Source organism: Andrena cerasifolii, chromosome 15 (genome assembly GCF_050908995.1).
Source record: "Andrena cerasifolii isolate SP2316 chromosome 15, iyAndCera1_principal, whole genome shotgun sequence".
Lineage (NCBI taxonomy): Eukaryota > Metazoa > Arthropoda > Insecta > Hymenoptera > Andrenidae > Andrena > Andrena cerasifolii.
Genome location: NC_135132.1, coordinates 3,571,133 through 3,594,262, shown reverse-complemented (window position 1 = coordinate 3,594,262; position 23,130 = coordinate 3,571,133). Strand labels below are relative to the sequence as shown.

Genomic DNA, 23,130 nt, shown 5'->3' with positions numbered 1-23,130 from the left:
TTTATCAATTATAGTCCATTAGCACAGTAACACTAAAAAACACTTTATAAATTTTTTTTATGAATTATTTTTCTTATAAATAATTTTTTAACTTGGGGAAACCTTCAAAAGGCACCCTTCAGAGGAGAATCCCCGGGGGCGCCAGGGTAGTGTGGGATTTTTACCCACTACAACCCCACGGCCACTGTGAAATTTCTAATAATTTCCATGTAAATATCTCTATTATTAAGGCCCATTGGCAGAAACGGAGATTCCCTTCTGGAGGCGTTGGGGTGCCTTTTGAAGATGTCTCCACGTTAAAAAAAACTTTATAATTTTTTTTTATGATTTACTTTTTTAAAAATACTTTTTTAACTTGGGGAAACCTTCAAAAGGCATCCCTCCTTCAGAAGGGAATCCCCTGGGGGCGCTAGGGTAGTGTGGGATTTTTACCCACTAAAACCCCACGGCCTCTGTGAAATTTTTAATAATTTCCATGTAAATATCTCTATTATTAAGGCCCATTGGCAGAAACGGAGGTTCCCTTCTGGAGGCGTTGGGGTGCCTTTTGAAGATGTCTCCACGTTAAAAAAAACCATATAAATATTTTTTATGAATTACTTTTCTTATAAATAATTTTTTAACTTGGGGAAACCTTCAAAAGGCATCCCTCCTTCAGAGGGGAATCCCCGGGGGTGCCAGGGTAGTGTGGGATTTTTACCCACTAAAACCCCACGGCCACTATGAAATTTTTAATAATTTCCTTGTAAATATCTCTATTATTAAGGCCCATTGGCAGAAACGGAGGTTCCCTTCTGGAGGCGTTGGGGTGCCTTTTGAAGATGTCTCCACGTTAAAAAAAACCATATAAATATTTTTTATGAATTACTTTTCTTATAAATAATTTTTTAACTTGGGGAAACCTTCAAAAGGCATCCCTCCTTCAGAGGAGAATCCCCGGGGGCGCCAGGGTAGTGTGGGATTTTTACCCACTAAAACCCCACGGCCACTATGAAATTTTTAATAATTTCCATGTAAATATCTCTATTATTACACTCAGACACCTATTTACTTATTTTCCACCTAGATCCATCGTGCCAAGGCTCATCAAAATCAGCGTCTACCACACAGCATCCTCCCCTTCTAAGCTTAACCAACGTCCACCCCAATACTCAACCATGTCATACATCCCACTAATCATCCCACTTTACAAAGAAGTAAACCTACCCTATACGCAACACAAGTATTCTCGAAATTCCACTAAGCAATTACTAACATCCAACACTAACCAACATTCTCTTCTTTCAGCTTCATCGAGCAAGATTGCGTGTCCGGTTTTTGGACATGGATGTTCGTGCTGTCGAAGCTGCCAGAACTCGGGGACACACTCTTCATTGTGCTGCGGAAGCAACCCCTCATCTTTCTACACTGGTATCACCACATAACAGTCCTCCTCTACTCCTGGTTCTCCTACACAGAGTACACTGCGTCTGCCAGGTGGTTCGTTGTCATGAACTACTTCGTCCACTCCATAATGTACACGTACTACGCCCTGAAAGCGATGCGCTACAAGCCACCCAAGTGGATATCCATGGTGATCACCACGCTGCAGCTAGCACAAATGGTCATCGGCTGCATCATAAACATCACCGCCTACCAGTACCTGGAGAGCGGCCAGATCAACTGTCACATCACGCCAGTCAACGTCAAATTCAGCCTGGCCATGTACTTCAGCTACTTCGTCCTGTTCGCCAGATTCTTTCAAAAAGCCTACCTGGTCGGCAGACGCAGCAAGAAAGTGGAGAAGAAGAGCTACACCAACGGGACAGTGGACTACGAGAAGCTCAAGGCGAATTAAAACGCAGGGCGGATTTTTTTAAACATTTTCTAGCGCCGCTTTCCGAAGACATTCTTTTCTTGAAAATGCTTTCCAGAAATGTCTTTGCGAAAGACATATTTCAGAGCGAGATCTTTCAAAAAGTGCTCCTTGGAAGTGTTATTTTCTTCTTCTTTTTTTAAAGCAGTCTTTGTTAAGTCGAGGTCGTAAAATGTTGCGGCAGGGTGAAAAGTGGATATGCGTTATTCGACGATAATGGCACACTGAATTTTATGATAATATTAAATGTTGCGCACCGAACATAGTAATAAATCTAACGACGACCCGTTTAACGCGCCGAATGTTAAATGCGTTGTCAGCGATAAGGAGCTTCTTAGAGGTATTTCGTTTCTAGGAACAACTCCTGAAGAAGTTTCTTCTTGGTAAACACCTTCTGGTGGCATTTCTTTGCGACGTTTGCGCACAGCAAAGTCGTCTTGGTAGGACGAGGTTGGAGGGATAATAATTGCTATGCGGTGCACTCGTGCAGACATTATTATTTAATATCGAATTATTTAATGCCGGAGGGCGTGTTGCGCGTAGAGCTTTTAGTCTCAAATATGATATATTTTCTATTAAATTCAGGAATATGTTGGACATATTTTAATGTTATATCAACGGGGGTGTATAGATATATCGAAGTATGGTAATTTTGCGTGAGTGTAACATAAATGATGTTCAGAGATTTGTATCGCGACGCAAGGGGAGACGCCTCTTGCGCTGTTTCTGTATACTAGTATGAAATTTATACTAGACACTTTTCACGATGTATCAAGCATTGATATTGATAGAAATAAGAAGGATAAAGGAAGGGAAACCATTTCGCAGCCTCGTTCTACCGGAATAAGGATACAAAATTGTTTTCGAAAAAGCCAGAAAAAAAAAACAGAAAAAGAATGAAAGTGGAGAGCCGACACTGTGTCCACTAAAATTTCATTGGGCCTACCTCCGAGACGAGCTAAGAAATATTCGTCGTAGAAAATAGTAAAAAAGGAGGTAGACGCGAAGCGGAGAGTGGAACTATTTGATCGTTCGTTTTAAAATGAAAAAAAAAGTTCACGAAGGGGCTTGTTTACTATTTTCTATTACGACTATTTTGCGCCACTAGTGTAATAAAATGGGCTGCTTACTGATACTTTATAACGTTTCAAAGTGCAGCCAGCCCTATATAGACGTTCGTCGCATTTGCGAACTTTTGCGTTACATAATCTATTCGAAATAGAATCCTGTACAAGTTGTTATTTATTTATACAATTATTTAAGTCATTGAAGCTCTCGTGACGACGCAAGCTTAATGTACTTTCGAGTTTCTTAGATATTATTGAACAGCTAAATAAATGAGAGGAAGTTTCTGTTGGGTATGTAAGCGAAAGGTGAGCTTCGTGTTGTAAATCTGAAAGGTGTGTGTTTCGCGAAAGCCGACGCTTCATAAAGTAGGTCTCTACTTAAAACAAAGTGAATAATTTAATTTAAAAAAAAAAAAAAAAATAGGGAAAAGAACGTTTGAAATGTGAAGACTCCGTTTCTGCGTGGTATGAATTCGTTATATCGACATCTGTGTAGGGCTGGTTATCCTTTTGAAAAGTGTGCTGGCCGATTCTAGTCGCATGGTCAGGATGAGAGTATGCGTTAGTTGTAACAGGAGTGTATTAAAACGTGATCGAATATTTAAAACACTTGTTCACGCCGCTGATCGACGCGCACTTCCATTCCCGAAATTAATTTATGTACCTTCCTTTCAACGACCAACATGACTTTCGATTGGACGCGGTTCTTTCCCCCCCGACGAATTACCGGCTTCCTTCTGATTCGCACAAATACTAACTACTTTGTAATATAAATATTGTTTCTAAACGGTTGCAGTAGTAATTATTTCAGCCCTGGCGTATGCTGTTTGTTTACGCGATCAAAAGCTCTTGGTGGCGATGAAAGGAAAAGTCAGTCCAACGGAAGGCATGATATTTAATTCCGCAGGAAGTATCGCGAACGTGCCGATACGCCGAATTCAGATAATTTAAGTAGTTGAACTTGTCTATTTATTTAATTAAGTAATATTAATCATAACAATGCCGACAGTCGAATGTGCGTGTTTCGTTTGGTAGGTAAGAAGATACGAGCTGTACATTCATTTGGTGTGGTCTGTTCCTACATCAGAATTATCCGAGAACGATTACGGTTCCATGGGAAATCCTTTCCAGCGAATTAAGGCGCCATTCTCATTTGCCAAGTCGTAAAAATCGGTTTCTTATGTTTCGTTGCATTCTTTCGAAGCGCAAAGAACGTATTCCCAAACGGATGTTTCGAAATTCGCAAGTAAAGCCGCGTATTCACTTGTGCGTTCGGCGCGCACCGATTTTTTGTTCGTTCGGTGTTAAGCGTGCCTTCGGGTCCGATCAATACCATGAAATTGCAAATGAACACCATGAACGAGCAAAAAATCGGTGTGCGTCGAGTGCACATTCGGGGCGAATGCACAGGTGAGTACGCGGCTTAAGGAACAAGTGGGGCGTAGTGTTTTTACCCTTGTTTTTTTTTTCTTAGGGAAAATACGAAAACAGTAACGAAATTTACAGTGCAACTGTTTGGCAATTCGCTCTAAAGTACATAATTTATTTAGGCGCGAAAATTGTTAGAAACACCTTTTTTTCCGCTGGCAAATGGGAATACCCCTTTAGTACTACGTATTGTAAATTTATTGCGAAAGCGGGGAGCATACAGAGATACGTAATAAAACGGAATGTGTAAAATAGCAAGTGAAAAGTATTTGCAATAAAGTGGAACTCTTTCATTTACATTTAATTCCGTCAATGTACTCGGTGATCATTCAGAGAACAGTTGAATTATAGAAACGTTAACAGGCATTCGCGTATTCATCGATTTTCGCCATTAAGCGCAACGGTGCTTCATGTTCATTGTGGGCATTATGGCAATGAATATTGTTAAACGAAATTGCGTTATCGTATTATGCTAAAACACTGTACATTATTATATTTTGTAATGGCCAGGTTCTGTAAGAAACGTTGGCGTTGAGAGTGCATTCGACGGGGACCAGATTCTTTCCTTTTCAAAACAGTTTATAATTTTCCTTTTTTTTGGATTTAATGGTGCAACACTAAGAATTATTGCAAATACTTGCTCTTCTTTTTATGAATCGCGGGAGTCTAAATTTGAGAGGATTTTCCTAAATCTTGATAAACTGGTTAACTGCTGCATTTTCGCGCGAGTAATGTCGCGACCAATTACGCTAGTTGAGTGATCAGGTGACTGAGTGCTGATTTTTTTTCCACCAATAAAGGTGCAACTGATTTGCCGCGATTTAAAACTTCAAACTGCATGCGTTTCTGACGAAGACACGGTGTGTTTTCGTGGGAGAAATTTAGAGAGCGGATTCGAGGCCTCGAATCTTTATTTATACAGGTGATGTAGCGATTAAACGATACGTTTGTTGTATCAGCAAAGCGGTAACTAATAAGCTATTGCTGTGGCGGCAATCACAGCAGTTCGTGGTTGCAGAAATTTCTTTCTTTTTTTTTTTTAACAAGAAATAGTTGTTTGGATAACGATAGGATAAGTGAGAAGGGGGATTAAATGGTGTTCAGTTAATTAAGGATTTTTCGTTTTCGCGTATGAGTAATGCGAGGCACGTTTGAGAACCACTGTTTGCCATTGTACAAAATGTACAGTGTATTAAGTATTTGGAAAGCATAGAAGTAACAAACGAAATACAAAGCAAACCATTCTGTTTACGATTAGCATTGCCAAACTAACGCGAACACGGCAGGACAAATGGAAGAAAAATATTTGCTTTCGTTTGGTTTCTTTCGTAATTAGAAATACGAATAGGGGTGGAAAAACTAAAGCAAGTGTAACGCGTAAAAATTAAGACATGAAGAATGGTGTCTGTTGCGTGTGTGTGAGAGGAATACAGCGAATGAGAGACAAACAATTTTATTGTATAATTTGTTAGTATAATTTCTTTTGTTACTATATATTATTTTCTTTATTATATATGAATATTGTATAATAATAATAATAATTTATGACGGGAGATATGAAAAAGTTTCTTTCGGTTGGTAAATACCATTTGATTCATTTCATAACGCTCCAACCAACTTCCTCTTACTTATACACACGATTCTGTTCATTTCTCTGCTTTTGGGAATTGAATGGGTTTTTTTTTAATTTTTTGATCCTCAAATTTCACTGTATACCTGTTCGCGTAAAATTTTCCTGTGTATTCATACAATAATTGTACTTTATAGGAAGTAAAATTGTATGGAACATAAATGAACTATCGCAGTGTTCTTCAACCTTTTTAAATAAAAAAAATTAAATTAAATCTACATTGGGTTTTATATCTGTTTTAGCCGTCGGCCGGTCTGCGAAATTTTTATTTCTCCTATTTTCGCCGGTCCGCAAGTGTAAAAAAAGCTTGTAAAATGGTTGAAGAACGCGGAACTATTGGACCTCCTAAACGTTGAATGTTGTGAAATCTGATCTTTGTCTTCTTTGTCAAAGAAGGGTCACAGGTTACACGTACATTTTTGCGCGAAAAAAATTGATTTTGTTTAAAATTAATATTTCGGAAATTTCTTACACGAATCAGAGGATATATTAATATTCTAACGAAATCTTTTTTGTTTTTTGAGTTTAGATAACCTGCTTTCGAATGGCATTGCTCACTCCAAAACAACTTTGTAAAAAAGGCTTCTTGGATGTGGGTTGTAATTTTATTATAAACGTAAATATTTTTCTACAAAAAAAATTACGAAATCTTTAAATGTTGCTCTTTTAAGTGCAAAAAGTTCTGAAAAAATTTACGCCTCCGCTTTTCCAAAAAAAATTCACAAACATTCGCCTCTCTTCGGTCTGGCTAAGTAGGTAATAACCCCTTAGCAGGATTTATCTTCTGCAGCATCAGCAATATTCATAACTAAGAGCTTGGAATACCCATTAAGACTTTAGAATGGTTGTAAATACAAGTTTATTGTTATACAGAAAATATTGTTCAATTTACACTTCTATGTACATTGATATATACAATTCTATTTGCAGAATATTAGTAGCAATTTAATATTCACAATTCATAGACTTATAGCTATACCGATGGATGCGACAAAATCTTTGGACCAATGTTCGACTGACAAATCTTGTTCCGTTCGTACAATTCCGAAATACACATTCGATACCAGTATTCCCTTTCTATAGCTTTCATTTTCACCCTCGCTATATAGCCCCAAGTTATCCCTATTTGCTAACATCCGACCGGGATGAGTGACTTGTGTTGCACGTGTAGCTCCTGGCAACTGAGAGCTCTAAATCTGACATCAGACGCGTTACTCACTAATGAAAAGTAAGATTTCACATTTTGATATTTTTCATAAAATCTTCGCGGAAGCAAATGCATATTGTATAAATGAAAATAGTCCGAATGAAATCGTGTTTGGGCTCGTTTTCATCGGGAAAACTTTGCCGACTCATTATTAGTATTTTCACGAAGATTTAATGAAAAATATAAAATGTTTAATTTTCACAAATGGCGGGAGCAAATGCATATTGTATAAATGAAAATAGTCTGAATGAAATCGTGTTTGGGCTCGTTTTCATCGGGAAAACTTTGCCGACTCATTATTAGTATTTCCACGAAGATTTAATGAAAAATATAAAATGTTATATTTACGTTGTCATACAAGTTTAAATACTTAAATTGAAAGTATTCGAGGCATTCTCGCATAATTACAAGATTTCATAACGAAATGTGATATTTTTTTGTATTTTGTTTTTCCTGTGCTATATTTACACAGGATGGCGTTTCAAGCATTTTGCTTATATTGTCCAACGAACATTAAAAAGTCGTTTCCAATTTTTTCCCTTCCTCTATCCTTCGGGTCCCAGCAGCAGCAGCGCACCGGGAGAAGAAAAAGGGTGGTGATTGGTCTCTCGGTCACCCATCTTTCCCCAGTACACCGCCCCGTGACGCTCAACCTCGGTGATCTAACGAGAACCGGTGTAACCAAATAATATTCAAACGCCCAAATGTAAACTAGTGTTTATTCGCATATAAATACTGATTAATGTTATTAACAATGGTATCCTGTATAATGTATGATTACAAGGAACTGTAATGTATGAAAACGAATTATGCACTTTTGTGGATACTCGTTGCAAGTAAAACAACCTGTAATATTTCAGATGTTCTATTCTGTGTACGAAATAATTGTGGGTGGTTATGGTTCTGACCCCTTCTTTTCTCCCTTCCAATTCATAAATAAGCGACATTACTTGCTTTCCTTCCCCCACTCTTCAGAGACATATTTCATAAGATCAGTAAGGTTCTCGAAGTCAACTCTACTCGTAGGGGGCCTGTCTTTAGTTCCTACAAAGGCTTTAACAGTCGTTCTAAATTCTTCGGCAGTTGGAGATCCAATAATCTTCCATACCCCATAAACAGACAATCCGCAGACGCTAATTGCCCATACGGAACCCCAGAAAAAAGCTCTCCTAGCTAGCGCTACTCCTGACTCTGGTAAACCTTTCCCTCCCTGAAGACCTGCATCAAAGTTCTTTGTATCTTCTTGCTTACACGACGCTAGGGCATTTGAGAAACCAAGTAGGCCAGCCATTCCTGCTGTTCCAATTGCAAAAGCTCCAGCTGTAACACAAAGTTATAACACTTGTATCTTTCTTTAAGGAATATGCAGAGAGGAGCAGCTTCTCTGTCCACTTCAAATATTTTTACTATTTGATACACCAAAAAATATTAGTGAACATAAAATTGCAACAATAGATTTCTCATGCTTTTAAATATAATATAGGGAATATCTCTTCTATTTCCTTCTAATTATTTCAAATACCAGATATCGTGCTTAGGATAAAAAATGTATCCTCAAATATATTTTTAGTTCACCAAACAATGATGATGATATGTCATTCTGTTCCATTTTTAACCAAATTTTAAAATCAGAGTTATGTCTGTATATCGTATTTCACATAACTTTAAAATTCTTTGCATTATTGTATCGTAATTTTGTGACTAAACTTTTGATAAGTATTGCATAAAATTGTTGTTATAAATTGCAACAAGGGTATTGGAAGCACGAAATGAAAATGTATTTAATATAAATATCTGTGTATGAAAATAATAAGAATGTTAACCTAGAAGCTTTAGCATTAGCTCGTAACGAACCGAAAATGAAAAAGATGCGAGGCGAATAATAAAGGAACTGGAACAAAATCAAGTGGTTCGTAATAAAATACTCCCGCATATTTCAACTAATTTCTAGCTATGGAATAATTCTTCAAGTTTCTTTATGAAAAATCCTTAACCTCTGATCAGGTGTCTTTTAAATAAAATACAGCCGGCATATGTATTTAGATAAGTTTATTAGAAATTTCTTTATTAGAGTAAAAGGATACAGTTTTCTTAAATTTGTTTCTGCGTGTAGATAGATTCAATAAGTATGATATAATTAAGAATGAATAACGTGGCACGAGAGGAAGTAATAATATTTTATACATGGGTTTACGTTCCGCACGAGTTTAATTCATCCAAAAATAATTAATTAAAGACTTCGTCTATCCACAAAACTGAATGCAATAAATTGCTGCTTTTGTAACATACACCTACCCCAAAACATTGTTTTATCTTTCTCATTGTCTTTATTAGACATGATTACTGCTTTATATTGTAATATATTATGTATCGTATCATATATCGTGATTTTACAATAATAATAACAGATATTGGAATTTACGAAGGAACTCCAAAAAACCTCAGTTTACAAACGGCCGATTCCTTCACCTCCGCATGAAGTCCCGGTTACTGCCGATTAATAATCCACCACTTAAAGGCTATCTGCCATAGTGATTCTCTAGGAAGTGATCGGAACAACGTGTGTCGTCGCTGATTGGTTGCCGCGATTTGGAGCAAAAGCGGAAGTAGACAGAAAGAAACTGTAAAAAAAGAAAGAGACAGATATACTGACAGAAAGAGAGAGAAATACTGATAGAAAGAGATAGATAAACGTTTAGGTTATGTTATTTCCGGTTTTGCTCCAAAATGGCACATAACCTCAACTCGTCGCTCCCGGAACGGAACGGTGTGAAGTTGCGCCAGAAACAGTACTACCTCTGTTGTGGGGCCGGCTGGGAATTCTGACTGTTTGAGGGAATTTCAAAGTGGTCCGATGTCCGTGGAACCCAAAAGGGTTCTGCTCGCGAATCGTGCGAAGTTGATGGAACAAGACAACTAGTAACGAATAACTTTGAACCAAATAAAGATTGTTGAACTGAACTGAATTTGATTATTGAATATTAACCTGAACCATTAAGAAACGAACATAGATATTTAAAGATTGATCAAAGGTTGGGCTTTATTGTAACACGTCCGTGCTTTTACAACGTCGGTGATGAATTGCGAGGCGAAGAAACAGGCTTCTTCGTACGTTCGTTCCTCTTTTTAAATTAATACATTGTTTTCGAGCGATAAGGAAGGAGGCGAAGACAAATTTCTAATGTAATAAACTTCGTCCTTAACTCTTTAAAGTTCGAACTTCGCGCTCTAAGAGCTTGCGCTAAACGCCGCTAGAGCGAGAATCGCAACTCGCAACAACATCAACGAATCGATTCTGGGGAAAATCGGATACCAAAGAAACGATTCAAAAGATCGATCTTGTAACCAAGAGAATCGATTTTCTGAAGAATCGAATCGGAATCGAACACCCCTATATTGCACGATTGTGCATGAAGGTGGAGCGTAGGCGCTTCCGTACTAGAGAAACAATTTAGCCTGCCCCATGCTCATCTACCAAGTTGTAGTGTATGGGAGATTCTTTAAAGATGCTCATTTCTGTTAAATAAATATTGTAATTAATTTCGAAGGGATACTCAGTTTGTTTAATAATTGAAGTTAACATAAGAAAAATGACGGAAGGTACGGTAGAAAAGAATGATTTAAAATAACGTTATAGACAGGAATGCACATTGTTCGTTTAATTAAAATGTCACTTTGACATAAGAATATTTGATGTCACTAAATTTAATGACTGATAATTCATTTCCCTTTACATATACTTATTTCGAAAAGTTGCTTTAAGAAATACGTTTTCTACACATAGTGTCTTAATACAGGAAAATTATGTTTTTTAAAGAAGAAAGTTGAAGAGAGATATAAAAGTAAATATTAGACATTCGAGCATTCAAATTTCATGTTAAACATTTTTGAAAATTAGTGTTTTCGAGTTACATATTTACGCCAACCTTTTAATAATACGAGAAATGTGTGTATACAAAATACGCGTAATTTGCAAAAACAAGCATTCCTTGTGAGCGAAATTCATTAGGGTACGAATTCTAGAAATAAGCCCTCAAATTAATTGAACAAGTAACTTCTTGTTAATCATAATTAAACTATGTAACATTAAACATCAAAGTATTCGCAGATTTTCATTCGCAATGTTTTGTATAAAATATCTATTTCATTTGCCATATGTGTAATAAAACTTGCGTTTATTAACATTGAAGTAACATTCTGTTTCAGGCGAATTAAAGCACAACATCGATAAGCTAGTCGAAGAGCTACGATTTGTTGTAAAATCGGAGAAGGAGATCGAAGACATCATCCAAGTTTTAGATTCCATTGTTAATGTTAGCAAAACGTCCATTGGAGGTTTTCACAATTTTGTTTTATCCGTTTAAATTTAAGATACTGTAATTAAAACTCGAGGCACGCAGTGGTATATTAATATTATTATTTCTCGTTCAGATTCACCCAATATGGCTATTTTATTAAACATGAGAAGCACAGTAGTTCCAGTGCTTTGTTAAACAGTTAATGTTCAATTTAAAAAATATAGAAAAATATGATACAATCCAAGATATTAAAAGAATATGGTCTTGATTATATTGTTTTTCTTTTTTGTAATATATGCATGATGCCGAACTTTCTGCTTTATTTATCTTACACTTTGATTATTAATGCTAATAATAATCAAAAAGAACATCTGTAATTAAAAGGTGTATACACTCCTCACATTAATTAAAGGATCACCTCTAAAAACCCGAAAAATAGGGGCAAGTTCACATGGTCATAACTCAAAAGAATCTGGAGACTCTCCGCTTCAAAATGAGCCTAAGACATTGATGTTCCGGTAATCCCCCGCGGAGATACAGCGAGTTGAAGAAAAAATGGAATTTGTGCAATTTTCAAGCATATTTTCGAAAGGACCTCATAGACCGAAATTTTAACCGAATCGAAAAAGTCACAAATGCGTCTTAAAAAAGAAAGACTGATCTTTCTATTGCTTTTTTTATGCACGTTCTACGATGATTCCTTTGCTTGCTAGAAGCAATTAAAGTAAAAAAAACGGGGTTTTGCTTCGAAGTTGAATAATTCAGCCAAAAAAAATCGCACAAGAAATTTATTAGTCTCTCTTTACAGAGGAAAGTAGCCGCTTTCGACTGGTGTAAATGGAATTAGTGTAAAAAATTTCATACTCCCCGTGGAACTTTTGCAAGTTGAAGAAATTTTTTAAAAATTGACCAAGTGCTCTTTATATCGTTATAACTTTCCCGAAAAGTAATACAGCTAAAATCTGAACGAAGCAGCTGAAAGTAGGGATTCCACGCTTTCAAACCATATTTTCAAAATATCGATACGACTATTTTTGCCGGAGTTATGACCGTGTGAACTTGCCCCTATTTTTCGGATTCCTAGAGTTGATCCGTTAACTAATGTGAGGAATGTATAACAAGTCTATTTTTTATGAAAGGAGAAAGATGAGTTAATATTTTAAAATTCTTATTTAAGGAAAAATAATGTGTATACTATTAACAGTATTGTAAATACGCAGAGCGTAAAATAGGAATTAGTGATTAGGAGGAATTATCAAAAATTACAGGACTAAATATGTTACATTTGGGCAAAGATTATAATGCCACTAAATATTATACATAACATAGAATGTATTTTATCTGGCGGATTATTCTGTTTTTCAATTTTAATATTTAATCGGTTTTTCTTTTAGAAGCTCTGGAGTTCACGATAGATGACGTCTTCCTAACTCTGTTGCGCCACGAATCTAAAGAGATCATTGCAAAGACCGCCAAGGCAATTGCTGAGATTGCCAAAAGCGAAAGGGGAAGAGAGAAATGCACCAGTACAGACTTGGTAACTGCCCTAATGGATCTCTTAAAGGATGATCACATTGACGTATTGACGCAGACTTCCAGGGCTTTAGGAAATATTTGTTACGAGAATGGTAGGGAGCTTTAACTCCTAATGCCCCACATTTTGTTCATGTAGCTAACATTAAAGTGAATAGCCGGCTTTACACGGCCGCTCCAAACCTTCAGGCTTGGACGCGCTCCTGGAGCGTGATGTTCAAAGCGCAACACTCTAAACGCGCGCGCCAGATCCGCAGGTTTGGAGTGTACGTTCCAAATTTGCAAGATTTCGCGTGGAGCGTGGCATGTCCGCCGTGCGGACAGTTCAGCGAGACGCGAACTGTCAAAGCAACAAAGGTTGTTTTATAAACCCCGTTTGTAGATTTAAGAAAGTTGTATACATGTTCAAAATTTCATCAAAACCGGTTAACGTTGCTCTGAGCTATAAACGCTTAAATTTCGCGATTTTCGACCTTATTCTGCGATCTTTAAGCGTTTGTAGCTCAGAGCAACGTTAACCGATTTTAATGAAATTTTAGGCATGTATACAACTTATTCAACTCTACAAACGCGATTGTTGAATTTTTATTACAGCCTCAGAAAAAAAAGTTTAAAAAACGACCTTTACTATTTTTTTTTGCCGTTCCGACCAATTGTAATTTTTTTCAAAACGACGGAACTTAGCAAACTAATCCTTCTAGCTTCTCACAAAAAAAACTCAAGTCGTTTGGACCAATTCTAAAAAAGTTATGCGATTTTAAAGGATGTAAACTTTATTTCGTCGGCCACACAATTTCGAGTCACAAGATTTTAATATGACTTAAAAAGTTTCATATAGCAATAAATTTGGTAAAGCATTCTAAAGAACGATAAATTCTAATAACGATATAGATGCAAAATTCAATGAAAGAACTGCATGTTTAGACTAGCAAATGTTTATTTCAATGCGACAATGATACAAGCTTGCGTTGCATTAATAAATTTTAAAACATTATTACAGAAAATGGTAAGAAATTCGTTGAAGATCAGAATGGATTGAAGTCGATCCTGGCACTATTGAAGAAAAGCGTTGCACTGGAAAATGTAGAAGGTGCACCGTTTCTTCGTAACGTTGCAGCAGGATTTCTACTGAATTTCCTTATTGACCGATCGTCTCTTCATACAGAGGTACAATGTTTTCTGATTTGATTATGTAATCTTTGCGTATCTTGCCAACATATTCGCAATGTACAGATTAATATATTAATTGTAAATAATGTAATTTCCTAAAATTACATGCTAGTGCATTAGTGACGATTAATTGTAGGAAAACTTTCTCAGGCATTGAAACAAGACACTGTACCCATTATCTGTAGTATTTTGGAGATCGATGGAACTACAGGTGGAGAGGCTGCAATGCACGCTCTTCTGATACTGGGAATATTGGACGATGCTAACATAGTGTTCCTAGATGAAAGACTCACAAAAATCTTTGTAGACATCCTGGCCAGCGACACATCATTGGAGCTTTCTGAAATGTGTTTAGAACTTCTTTATGGTCAAGCAGAAGATGGTAACTAAACGATTACAAGATACAATTTTGAATGTTTTAAATTTCCGAACTTTGTTTCTGTTATAATGTAATGAACTTTATGAATTTACTAGCGTCCCCCGTCTCGGCCTCGCCCGAGATATTAGCGTGACTGATTCACGTTTCTTAGAATTAAGGGGGTATACCCGTTTGAACCCGCGGAAAATGTGTACATTTTTTGGATTTTTTTACAAGTCAACGGCTTGATGAAGATTTCCCGTTTTTTTACTATCTTTACATAGTGTTATGAACTACTTAAAAAAAAAGTTTCAGTTAAAAAACTATTGTTTTTCGGAAGTTATGCATACATATCCGAAAGTCTCCCGATTTTAGACGGCTAAACGGCTATCTCTATGTACATAAAAGTTGTGAGTAAAACCGTAAGAGCGTGAACGCGGTGCACCGTTTCATGGTGAACATAAAATCTCGAAAACCGCTCCAACGATTTGGATGAAAATTTAATGAGATGGAGAAATTATTATATTTTTCATACAAGAAATCGATAATATCGTATTTTTCAACATAAAAATGTATTATTTTTTTTCTCGAAAATCTGCTCCCGACACATCGTAGGAAATGGTTTTCTGCATCTCATTAAATTTTCACCCAAATCGTTGGAGCGGTTTTCGAGATTTTACTGTACTTTTATGTACATAGAGATATTTAGACTTTTCTTTTTTGGTGTTAAAGCTCATAGAATAACAATTAAAACTAAAAAAAACGTTCTCTCTACTCTTATTTATCACTTTACAATTTGCGTTTGAAAAAAGGCCTTTTTTAGTGCTATCGAGGGTAACCTACCCCCTTAATAACGCGTTTTTAAGACGTGCTACCACAAAGTATGTCCATCCTAGAGCATCCAGGAATAACGTGTTAAAATTTGAGGACAATCGTGTTCAATAGGTCCTGAGTTTTGCCCGAACATAAAAATCGGTTCTCTCTTTATATAATAGTATAGATACTCGGAACATAATTTACGATAATTTTATATATTTTTAATATAAAATGTGGCTACACTACTAGGAACAAAATCACATATTTTATCGAAGTTTCATAAAATTCATAGAAAAGTAAATGAATTAACAAGAGATAGTTGTACAGTGGATTTAATTATTTCATTCTGTTTCTCTTGACGAATATATTAATGTCTACTTCAATTTTAGAAAATGTAAAATTGTTGCTCGCGAAAGGAGGTGTATGCGAGTTGCTGTTAAAGCTTCTGGAGAAGCACAGTCCATATTGTACAGATGAAGAGACCAGGTCTGGATTAAAAATTGCTTGTAACCTGATCGTTTGTATAATAACTGGAGGTATGTTAATAAGACAACACTTATTAATAACAGAAATTACTATTGAAACGTACAAGAACTTGTTTCCCGACTTGTAACGACCATTCTATGTAGATTTGTGATAAGTAAAATGATAATTTAAAACGCGCAATAATGGCCAATAATTATTTATAAAGGCTTTGGTAAATACCTTGCGAAAAGATTCCACTGTAACATTTCTAGATTAAGGAGACATTCTACTCTCTCGGCCGAAAAATGTTTTCGAATTTCTGGGGGTATATTCTACCATTCTTGAAATACAAGAAAAAATCTTTGTTGTTTTTATTTATTTTATTTGTTTTTATAAATATTTCGCAGTGAAGTTGACGGCTTCAGAATTGCTGGCGGTTGAAATTTCGGACGACTGGATCATCGGAAATAAAAAAACCAAACATATTTCTAATTCGCATCTCGCTTTCCACGAAAGAACAATTTCGAACCAAAATTATTAAAATGGGAGTCGATCAAAGTTGAAACTACCGAAAAGGGCATTTCTTTTCTGTTTAATAGAAAATAAAAGGTGGAAAAATATTAAAAAATCTTAAGATACTTGTGGTTAGCGAGATAGCCATACTCCTGCAAATTAAAAATATGTTTGGTTTTTTTGTTTCCGATGATCCAGTCGTCCGAAATTTCAACCGCCAACGATTCTGAAAACGCCAACTTCACTGCAAAATATTTAAGTACATAAACAAGTGAAATAAACAAAAACAACAAAGATTTTTTCTTGTACTTCAAGAGTAGTACAATATACCCCCCAAAATTCGAAAACTTTAAGTGTGTATTTTATTATAAAAACCATCACTGAAAAGTGGCCAATTTTTCGACCGAGAGAGTAGAATGTCTCCTTAAAACTAATATAATTACTCAAATGGTCGTTACACGATGTTCAATGTGAATTATCGTATTTTAAATATGGCTTCGTATATATTAAAATAAAACGGATGTAAATGACGCATTGCTTTCAGACAAGAGTATGAACAGCCTGTATAATAACAGTAACGGTGTTGTGTATAAGAAACTAGTTGAATGGCTGGAAAGCGAAGACAAAGATTTGCAAATCACAGCGGTACTGGCAATGGGTAATTTCGCGCGCAGCGATGCCCACTGCAAGCTAATGGTCGCGCAAGGTGTTCACTGTAATCTTCTTAGACTGCTCCGAAACAATAGTACAAACACTGCTGACATAAGGTTTCAACATGCTTTACTGAGCGCTTTGAGGAACCTTGTTATTCCTTCCGATAATAAGTCTGTAATATTGAAGGATGGGCTAATAGACGTTTTGTATTCGATGTTGGATATTCCATCGTATTCCGTGATCTTTAAATTGCTGGGCACTTTAAGGATCGTTATCGATGGTCAATGTAAGATTGCACTTCACAAGTATTTAAAACAATTAATTTCTTCCAAATATTTCTTTGAATATAATTTTTACAGCCGAAGCTGCGATACAGCTAGGGAGGAAAACGGATTTAATAAAGAAAACTGTAGAGTGGTGTAATGTTGAGGATCACTCTGGTGTTCAAGGGGAAGCGAATCGCTTGATCGCTTGGCTGATTACTAATAACAGGTCGCTGTATTTTTCTAATTTATTGTATTTAAATTTATATTCTCTATTAACTTGTCGCACAACTTCTGCCTAGTTTCACTATTTAGTTTCGCTTCCCCAGAAATTTTTCTTCGATTGTTTATGGTAGCCACAAGTCTTAGAAGTATTTTTAAAAACATTTCATTGAGAAATTCGAAAAATTGAGAGTAAACGCGCCGCGGCGGGCTTCAAAGCCGGTTTTCTCAAAACCGTGTTTCTCAAGACGGTGAACATCGTAACTTGAGAACGGATCGATATTTTTTGTTGGAATTTTAACTGAACCTACAAAACACTTTTCTCCACAATGTGGTCCTCGCTCATTAAGATCGCTTAACTTTAACAACATTTAAGACAGCATTTATCATAGATTTACTTCAGTAAAATCCTTCAAATTTGGTATTTGTTGTATAACTCCGTGAATTTTTATTTAAATTCTTCGACCGAGTTCCACATTGTAGAGTTTGAGTTGAAGAATACTCATATACAGCGATTTTGCTCTTAGATGAGTCGGTCAATCGGAATCGCGTTCACGAGATGGAGGCGTGTATTACGCAAGCACTCACTTTGACGTCTTGTATATTAATTAATTTTTAATATTTTGTAAACATTCCTATTTGGAAATACGTCTTACGTCCCTAAGAAAGAATTGTTAAAAGAGCAAATGGTTTAAATTGACCAGAATATTATAAACACAATTTTCAAGTGAAACGACATATCACTCTTCTTTTGCATAGCATTTGTCCGTATAGTTTTTTATACAAATATGATCCTCTTATAATATACGCTTATAATTTTCATTTTGTTTCTTCTAACTAGGAATAAGGAAATCGCACTTTTGATGATACAACACGGAGCAGTGGCACACTTAGTGAAAATGTTAATTTCGCAACACGTCCGAATGCAGAACGAAGCCTTAATTAGCTTAATAATATTAACCACGACCTGTTTATATGAATGTGGAAAGCCTCTGGTTGAGGCTGACATTGGAGAAAAACTGTGTAGATTTTTCGATGCCGCAAACAGTCCAGAAGCACCAATTCTGCACAATGTTTTATCTCTATTGGATACTATTACCGAGTCAGGTACTTTAAATTATATTTCTTTTGCAGTTCATGTTTGAAAATTGACATACTTATTTTATGTTGTATAGCAATGATATTGTAAAACGTATACAATAATCTCTCGCTATAGGCTCGCGGCTCGGGGTTGGCGGCGAGCGATTAACGAATAGCGTCGACGATTTCGAAGATTTCGGGGGCGAGCGTGAGGGGGCGAAAGAGCCGACGCGTCGCACACTATCGTCTGCTACGAAAGAGAGAAAGTAAGATACTCTGTCCCGCTCTGTCTGTGCGAACCAATATATAGCGCATTCAATAGCGGCTCGCATCGCATTATATTTTGTCTCTTTCAAGGTACGATTTCAAGATGCGATTTCATGCTGACGCTCGACGCTCGTTTTGAGCGTCAAAACCAGTCACGTGACCGGTCCACCTGACTTTCAGCATCAAGTGGAAAAGCTAAACTCGGTTTACTCTCGTTAACGCTCGTGCATTTCTGACTTGCTCTGACTTGCTCTGACTTGCTCTGACTTGCTCTGACTTGCTCTGACTTGCTCTGACTTGCTTGTTCATTGGCTGAGCGTCGGTCACGTGATTGGTTTTGACGCTCAAAACGAGCGTCAAGCGTCAGCATCAAAAAACGCACCTTCTTAGCAGACGGTAAGGGGTCGTCCTTAAATTACGTAAGGCTTTTTTTTTGGGGGGGGGGGGGGATCGCGAATTTCTTACGTTTTCTTACAAGGGGGGATTCAGGTAGCGTCTTACGTAATATTGTTTAACCTAATTTTAAATAAATACAAATTCTATCATTAATGTTCCAGAAAAGTAGTTTTAGTTTAAATTTCCCGAAACCAAGTTAAATGAATTATATAAACCTTTAAATGAATTTTAATAACTAAAAAAAATTAAGTGTAAAAAATATTACGTAAGGAGGGGGTTGGAATATCAAATCTTACGAATTCTTATACTGGGGGAGGGAGGGGGTAAGTATTCGTAGAAATTACCCTTACGTAATTTAAGGACGGCCCCTAATATCGCGACGACTCTTTCGTCCGCTCTTGTTCGCTCTCGGGTTCTCTCACTCTCGACCGAATGAGTCCAAGAGGGGGGGAGGGGGGGGGCGAGCGCTTAATTAAAGATTAGTTTATACAGCCGCCGAGCCAGGTCGGCATGTTAGATGTTCGCTCGGTAGAGACTTGTCGGAGCGCAACGTTCCTAGATTCTATCCTCGCAACACCTAGGGGAGTCAAAGCTGACAAGGAAAGGTCCCGAGGCAGTGGCGGATTTAAGAAAAAAGGCCCAGGTGGGAAACGTTCTGAGGGGCCCATTTTTTTCGGGAAAATGAAGAGGTAGTTTAATAAAGCGGGCTAAGGGTAGTAGTACTGAAAAGAATATAGTTCGGATAAAATCGATTTTTTTAAGGATGGGGCCCTAGGGGGCCTTCTGAAGGGGCCCATTTTTCAGGAAAATGTAGAGTTAATTTACTAAAAACGGTCTTAGTGTAGTAGTACAAAAATAATATAGTTTGGATACAATTATAATTTTATTCAAGATGGGGCCTTGGGGGGCCCAGGCGGCAACTGCTCATCGGCCGCCCTGTTAAATCCGTCACTGTCCCGAGGTGTAACTGTGACTTTCCAATGAGCTTTTGCACAGTGATAGAGCTTCACATACTGAAGCTACTGATATATGCGTAATACTTTATGAGGTATTGAATGTTAAAGTTTTTCCCCGACCACATCTTGAAATGCGTAACTGGTAATTTCAATTGAAATCGTACCGAAGCTGATTAGGAGGTGGTTACCTTCTCCGATATATATTTTATATTTTATTTCATTGTATAAATATCCCATTGGTTGCACTGACGCTTTAGAGTTGATTTGTTTCTAATTATTGTATTATTAATGCTCTGTTTCATTAATACTTTCGTTATGATTAATACATAAAGTTGGGTGATACTTATCGCAAAAGCAAGGAGCACACTAGAATTTTATAGATTATGAATATCTAATAAATGCTGTATGTTGGCAAATACGCAAAGGGTGTTCGCAAATGATGCGGAAAAATGTCGTAGGAATCGAGAGGGACATATGCTGGTATTTGTGTGACCTTGCGATGACATTGGAAAGCCCTGCGAGGGTCACTTTTAAATTTTTAAATGGGAACCTGTATTTTTTATTTCAATTCTTATAACTGATATCGAAACGTTTAATACCGAGATACGAACTTCCAAAGTTGACATGCCGCCGGCAGTAGCGTTATCCGTAAACACTTGTGTGCAAACATTCGTCTGTAAACACTCCTCATTCTGTTTCCGAGTAATTATTAGTCGTACGCATTGCGAAAGCTAAGTAAAACGTTACTCCCTCCTCGTGGTATACATTGGGTAACGATAATGCCGGCGGCATCTCAATTAAAATTTAGATTCAAATCAGTGTAGCTCAAGATCTATCCGTTGTATACTACTAAAATCTTTTCTATTACAATTTTATTCACCACTCCTTTTTCAGTCTTTCTATACGTTTCTTCAAGCTAGAGAATATAACAAGTAATTAACGAATTAATGATGCACTATTAGTAATATACTGAGACACGTTGATACGCTAATTAATAATTTACTAATTTTCCACTGTTTCACGCGAACGATGTTACAAATTTATATTTAAATTTCAGATGTATTGAGAGAACATCTGGGGAAAACTAACATTAAGACATTATCTGAAAATATGATCAAAGTCAAAGAAGATTCAACTCTTCGGGAGAAATTAGAAAAAATTTGTGACCGAATTAATTCGGTAACGGACAAACCTGAAAATTAAATGTGTATAATGTTCTATAAGGTATGGGCATCTAGAATATAAAATTCATTTCTGATTAAGAATCATTCTTTATATTCGAATGTGAACAATTTTGTATGTATTAATAATGTACTATCGACCACTGTGACATGGTTGCATTATGAATGTACAATTTATAGCCATCTCTGTTAAATCTCAATATAGTTTTTATATTGAATGATGATAAAGCCACCTCTCCTCTAAGATTTTATAATTCGTCATTATTTTAACATATCCCGTTATTCGTTACGAATTCTTCCTATTTTCGTGTTACTGGCATCTTTACTGAGATATAAATGTACAATCATTTTGCATGGAAAGCAATATTTTTGTATGTCCGATGTACACGATTATAAATAACAACAAACCTTGTAGAGAAGTCTAAGATTTTTAAACTCATATTTTATACAATGTCTCATAATTTAATCCGAAATGCTTGAAACCAGCATTTCGGTATTTTTTTAATAAAATGCCTTATGTAGTCATTCTAAATATTTAGTTAAGCACTTGATTGTTTAATTAATTGAAGTGAATACAATTGATTTGTACATTACCGATTAAGCGAAATGTTTTCTAAACTATTTAACTGCGACTTAAATGTGACCAATCAGTTGACTAGCTATGAAAAAAAAATGTTACTACATCTGTGAATTGAAAAATGTATATAGTTTTAGGAAAATGACCAAACTGTATCGTTTACAAGACCAACTGTGAGATTAATATTAAAATAAACCTATAGATAGTAACTTCTGATAATTGAACGATTTCTATTTGTTTTGTTATTTTCGACGTACATAATTATTTTACAGATGCATAGAATTATCAATGAATTAACCCTTTCAATTTTCATTACTGTTCGAAAGTTACGCAGTGGTATTACACAAAATGCAAACAAATTGCTATCGTTATATTTCACAATCTTAAAACAGTTCGATTACACTAATTTACAAAATAAAAAAAAATTGCGCAGCAGACCCCACTATTTTTTCTCATGTAAAATGGCCCGCTGATACCGAAAGGAAGGTTTAAAAAAAATTCTATGTATACGTTTTCGTGATATCGACAGGTGAACTTTTTACCCGTCTGTCAAAAAGGTGGTCCCACTTAATTGCGAATATATCGTGTTGCGAATGACCGATATGGTCGAACATTATATCATATTATAGATAATTGAATCACCAACAAATGTACCTCACGAAATTTTCAAATCGGTTCGGATTTGTTTTTTTCTTTAATATAACTAAATCAGGGACCTGGAACGAAATGTTTTTTCGTTTCGTTTCGGTTCAGCTCCGATTATAATAATTTCGTTTCGGTTAATATCGTTCCTGCTGAAAAATATTTCGGTTCCATCAGAACGAAAAACAAATTTTGTTCCGAACCGGTTATTTCATTTATAAAAAAAACTCGTATAAACTTATTTTAACAATTTTATTGCCTTTGGTACTTATATTATAAAATATTATACGTTATAGTTATGTATTATAAAATATTATATATTATTATGTCTTATGAAAAATATTTAGAGTTTTGATGCTTTCGGTTGCAAGCCCTGCCCACGAGGGCAAGACTCCCAACGCCTCTCCCAGCACCACAGCCAGCCCTATCAGGGTTCAGACCCCTTTTTTTACCGGCGACTTTTTTACCGACACGTAACATGATGAAAATAAATGGCGCGCTCAATTTAAATTTTTTAACCTAAAGTGTACAGAACGTTTTTAGACGGAATTT

The 23,130-nt window shown here is 36.2% G+C and overlaps 3 protein-coding genes across 4 annotated transcripts in view; 2 read left to right on the top strand and 1 right to left on the bottom strand.

Annotated features, from left to right (window-relative positions):
• Positions 1–5,903, top strand: part of LOC143377218 (very long chain fatty acid elongase 6) — a 52,588-nt gene extending 46,685 nt beyond the window's left edge. Inside the window, exon 3 of the mRNA XM_076828280.1 lies at positions 1,288–5,903. Within this exon, the coding sequence (XP_076684395.1) occupies positions 1,288–1,837 (550 nt within the window). The 3' untranslated portion in view covers positions 1,838–5,903. The remainder of the gene's footprint in view (positions 1–1,287) is intronic.
• Positions 5,904–6,824: 921 nt separating this feature from the next.
• LOC143377239 (transmembrane protein 242) lies at positions 6,825–9,698 on the bottom strand. The gene is made up of 2 exons (XM_076828308.1): positions 9,483–9,698; positions 6,825–8,507 (listed from the first exon to the last, which is right to left on the bottom strand). The coding sequence occupies exons 1-2, from the start codon at positions 9,523–9,525 to the stop codon at positions 8,134–8,136; spliced, it is 417 nt and encodes a 138-aa protein (XP_076684423.1). The 5' UTR covers positions 9,526–9,698; the 3' UTR covers positions 6,825–8,133.
• Positions 9,699–10,641: 943 nt separating this feature from the next.
• Vimar (visceral mesodermal armadillo-repeats) lies at positions 10,642–22,155 on the top strand. Of its 2 annotated transcripts, none has more exons than XM_076828222.1 (10): positions 10,642–10,787; positions 11,394–11,522; positions 12,883–13,113; positions 14,019–14,185; positions 14,339–14,570; positions 15,752–15,898; positions 16,885–17,280; positions 17,354–17,486; positions 18,321–18,586; positions 21,236–22,155. In XM_076828222.1, exons 1-10 carry the CDS (start codon positions 10,778–10,780, stop codon positions 21,379–21,381), a joined length of 1,857 nt encoding a protein of 618 aa, XP_076684337.1. In that variant the 5' UTR covers positions 10,642–10,777; the 3' UTR covers positions 21,382–22,155. The 2 variants fall into 2 exon arrangements, with proteins under 2 accessions (XP_076684337.1, XP_076684336.1); XM_076828221.1 differs by having other exon boundaries at positions 12,880–13,113.
• Positions 22,156–23,130: the final 975 nt, after the last annotated feature.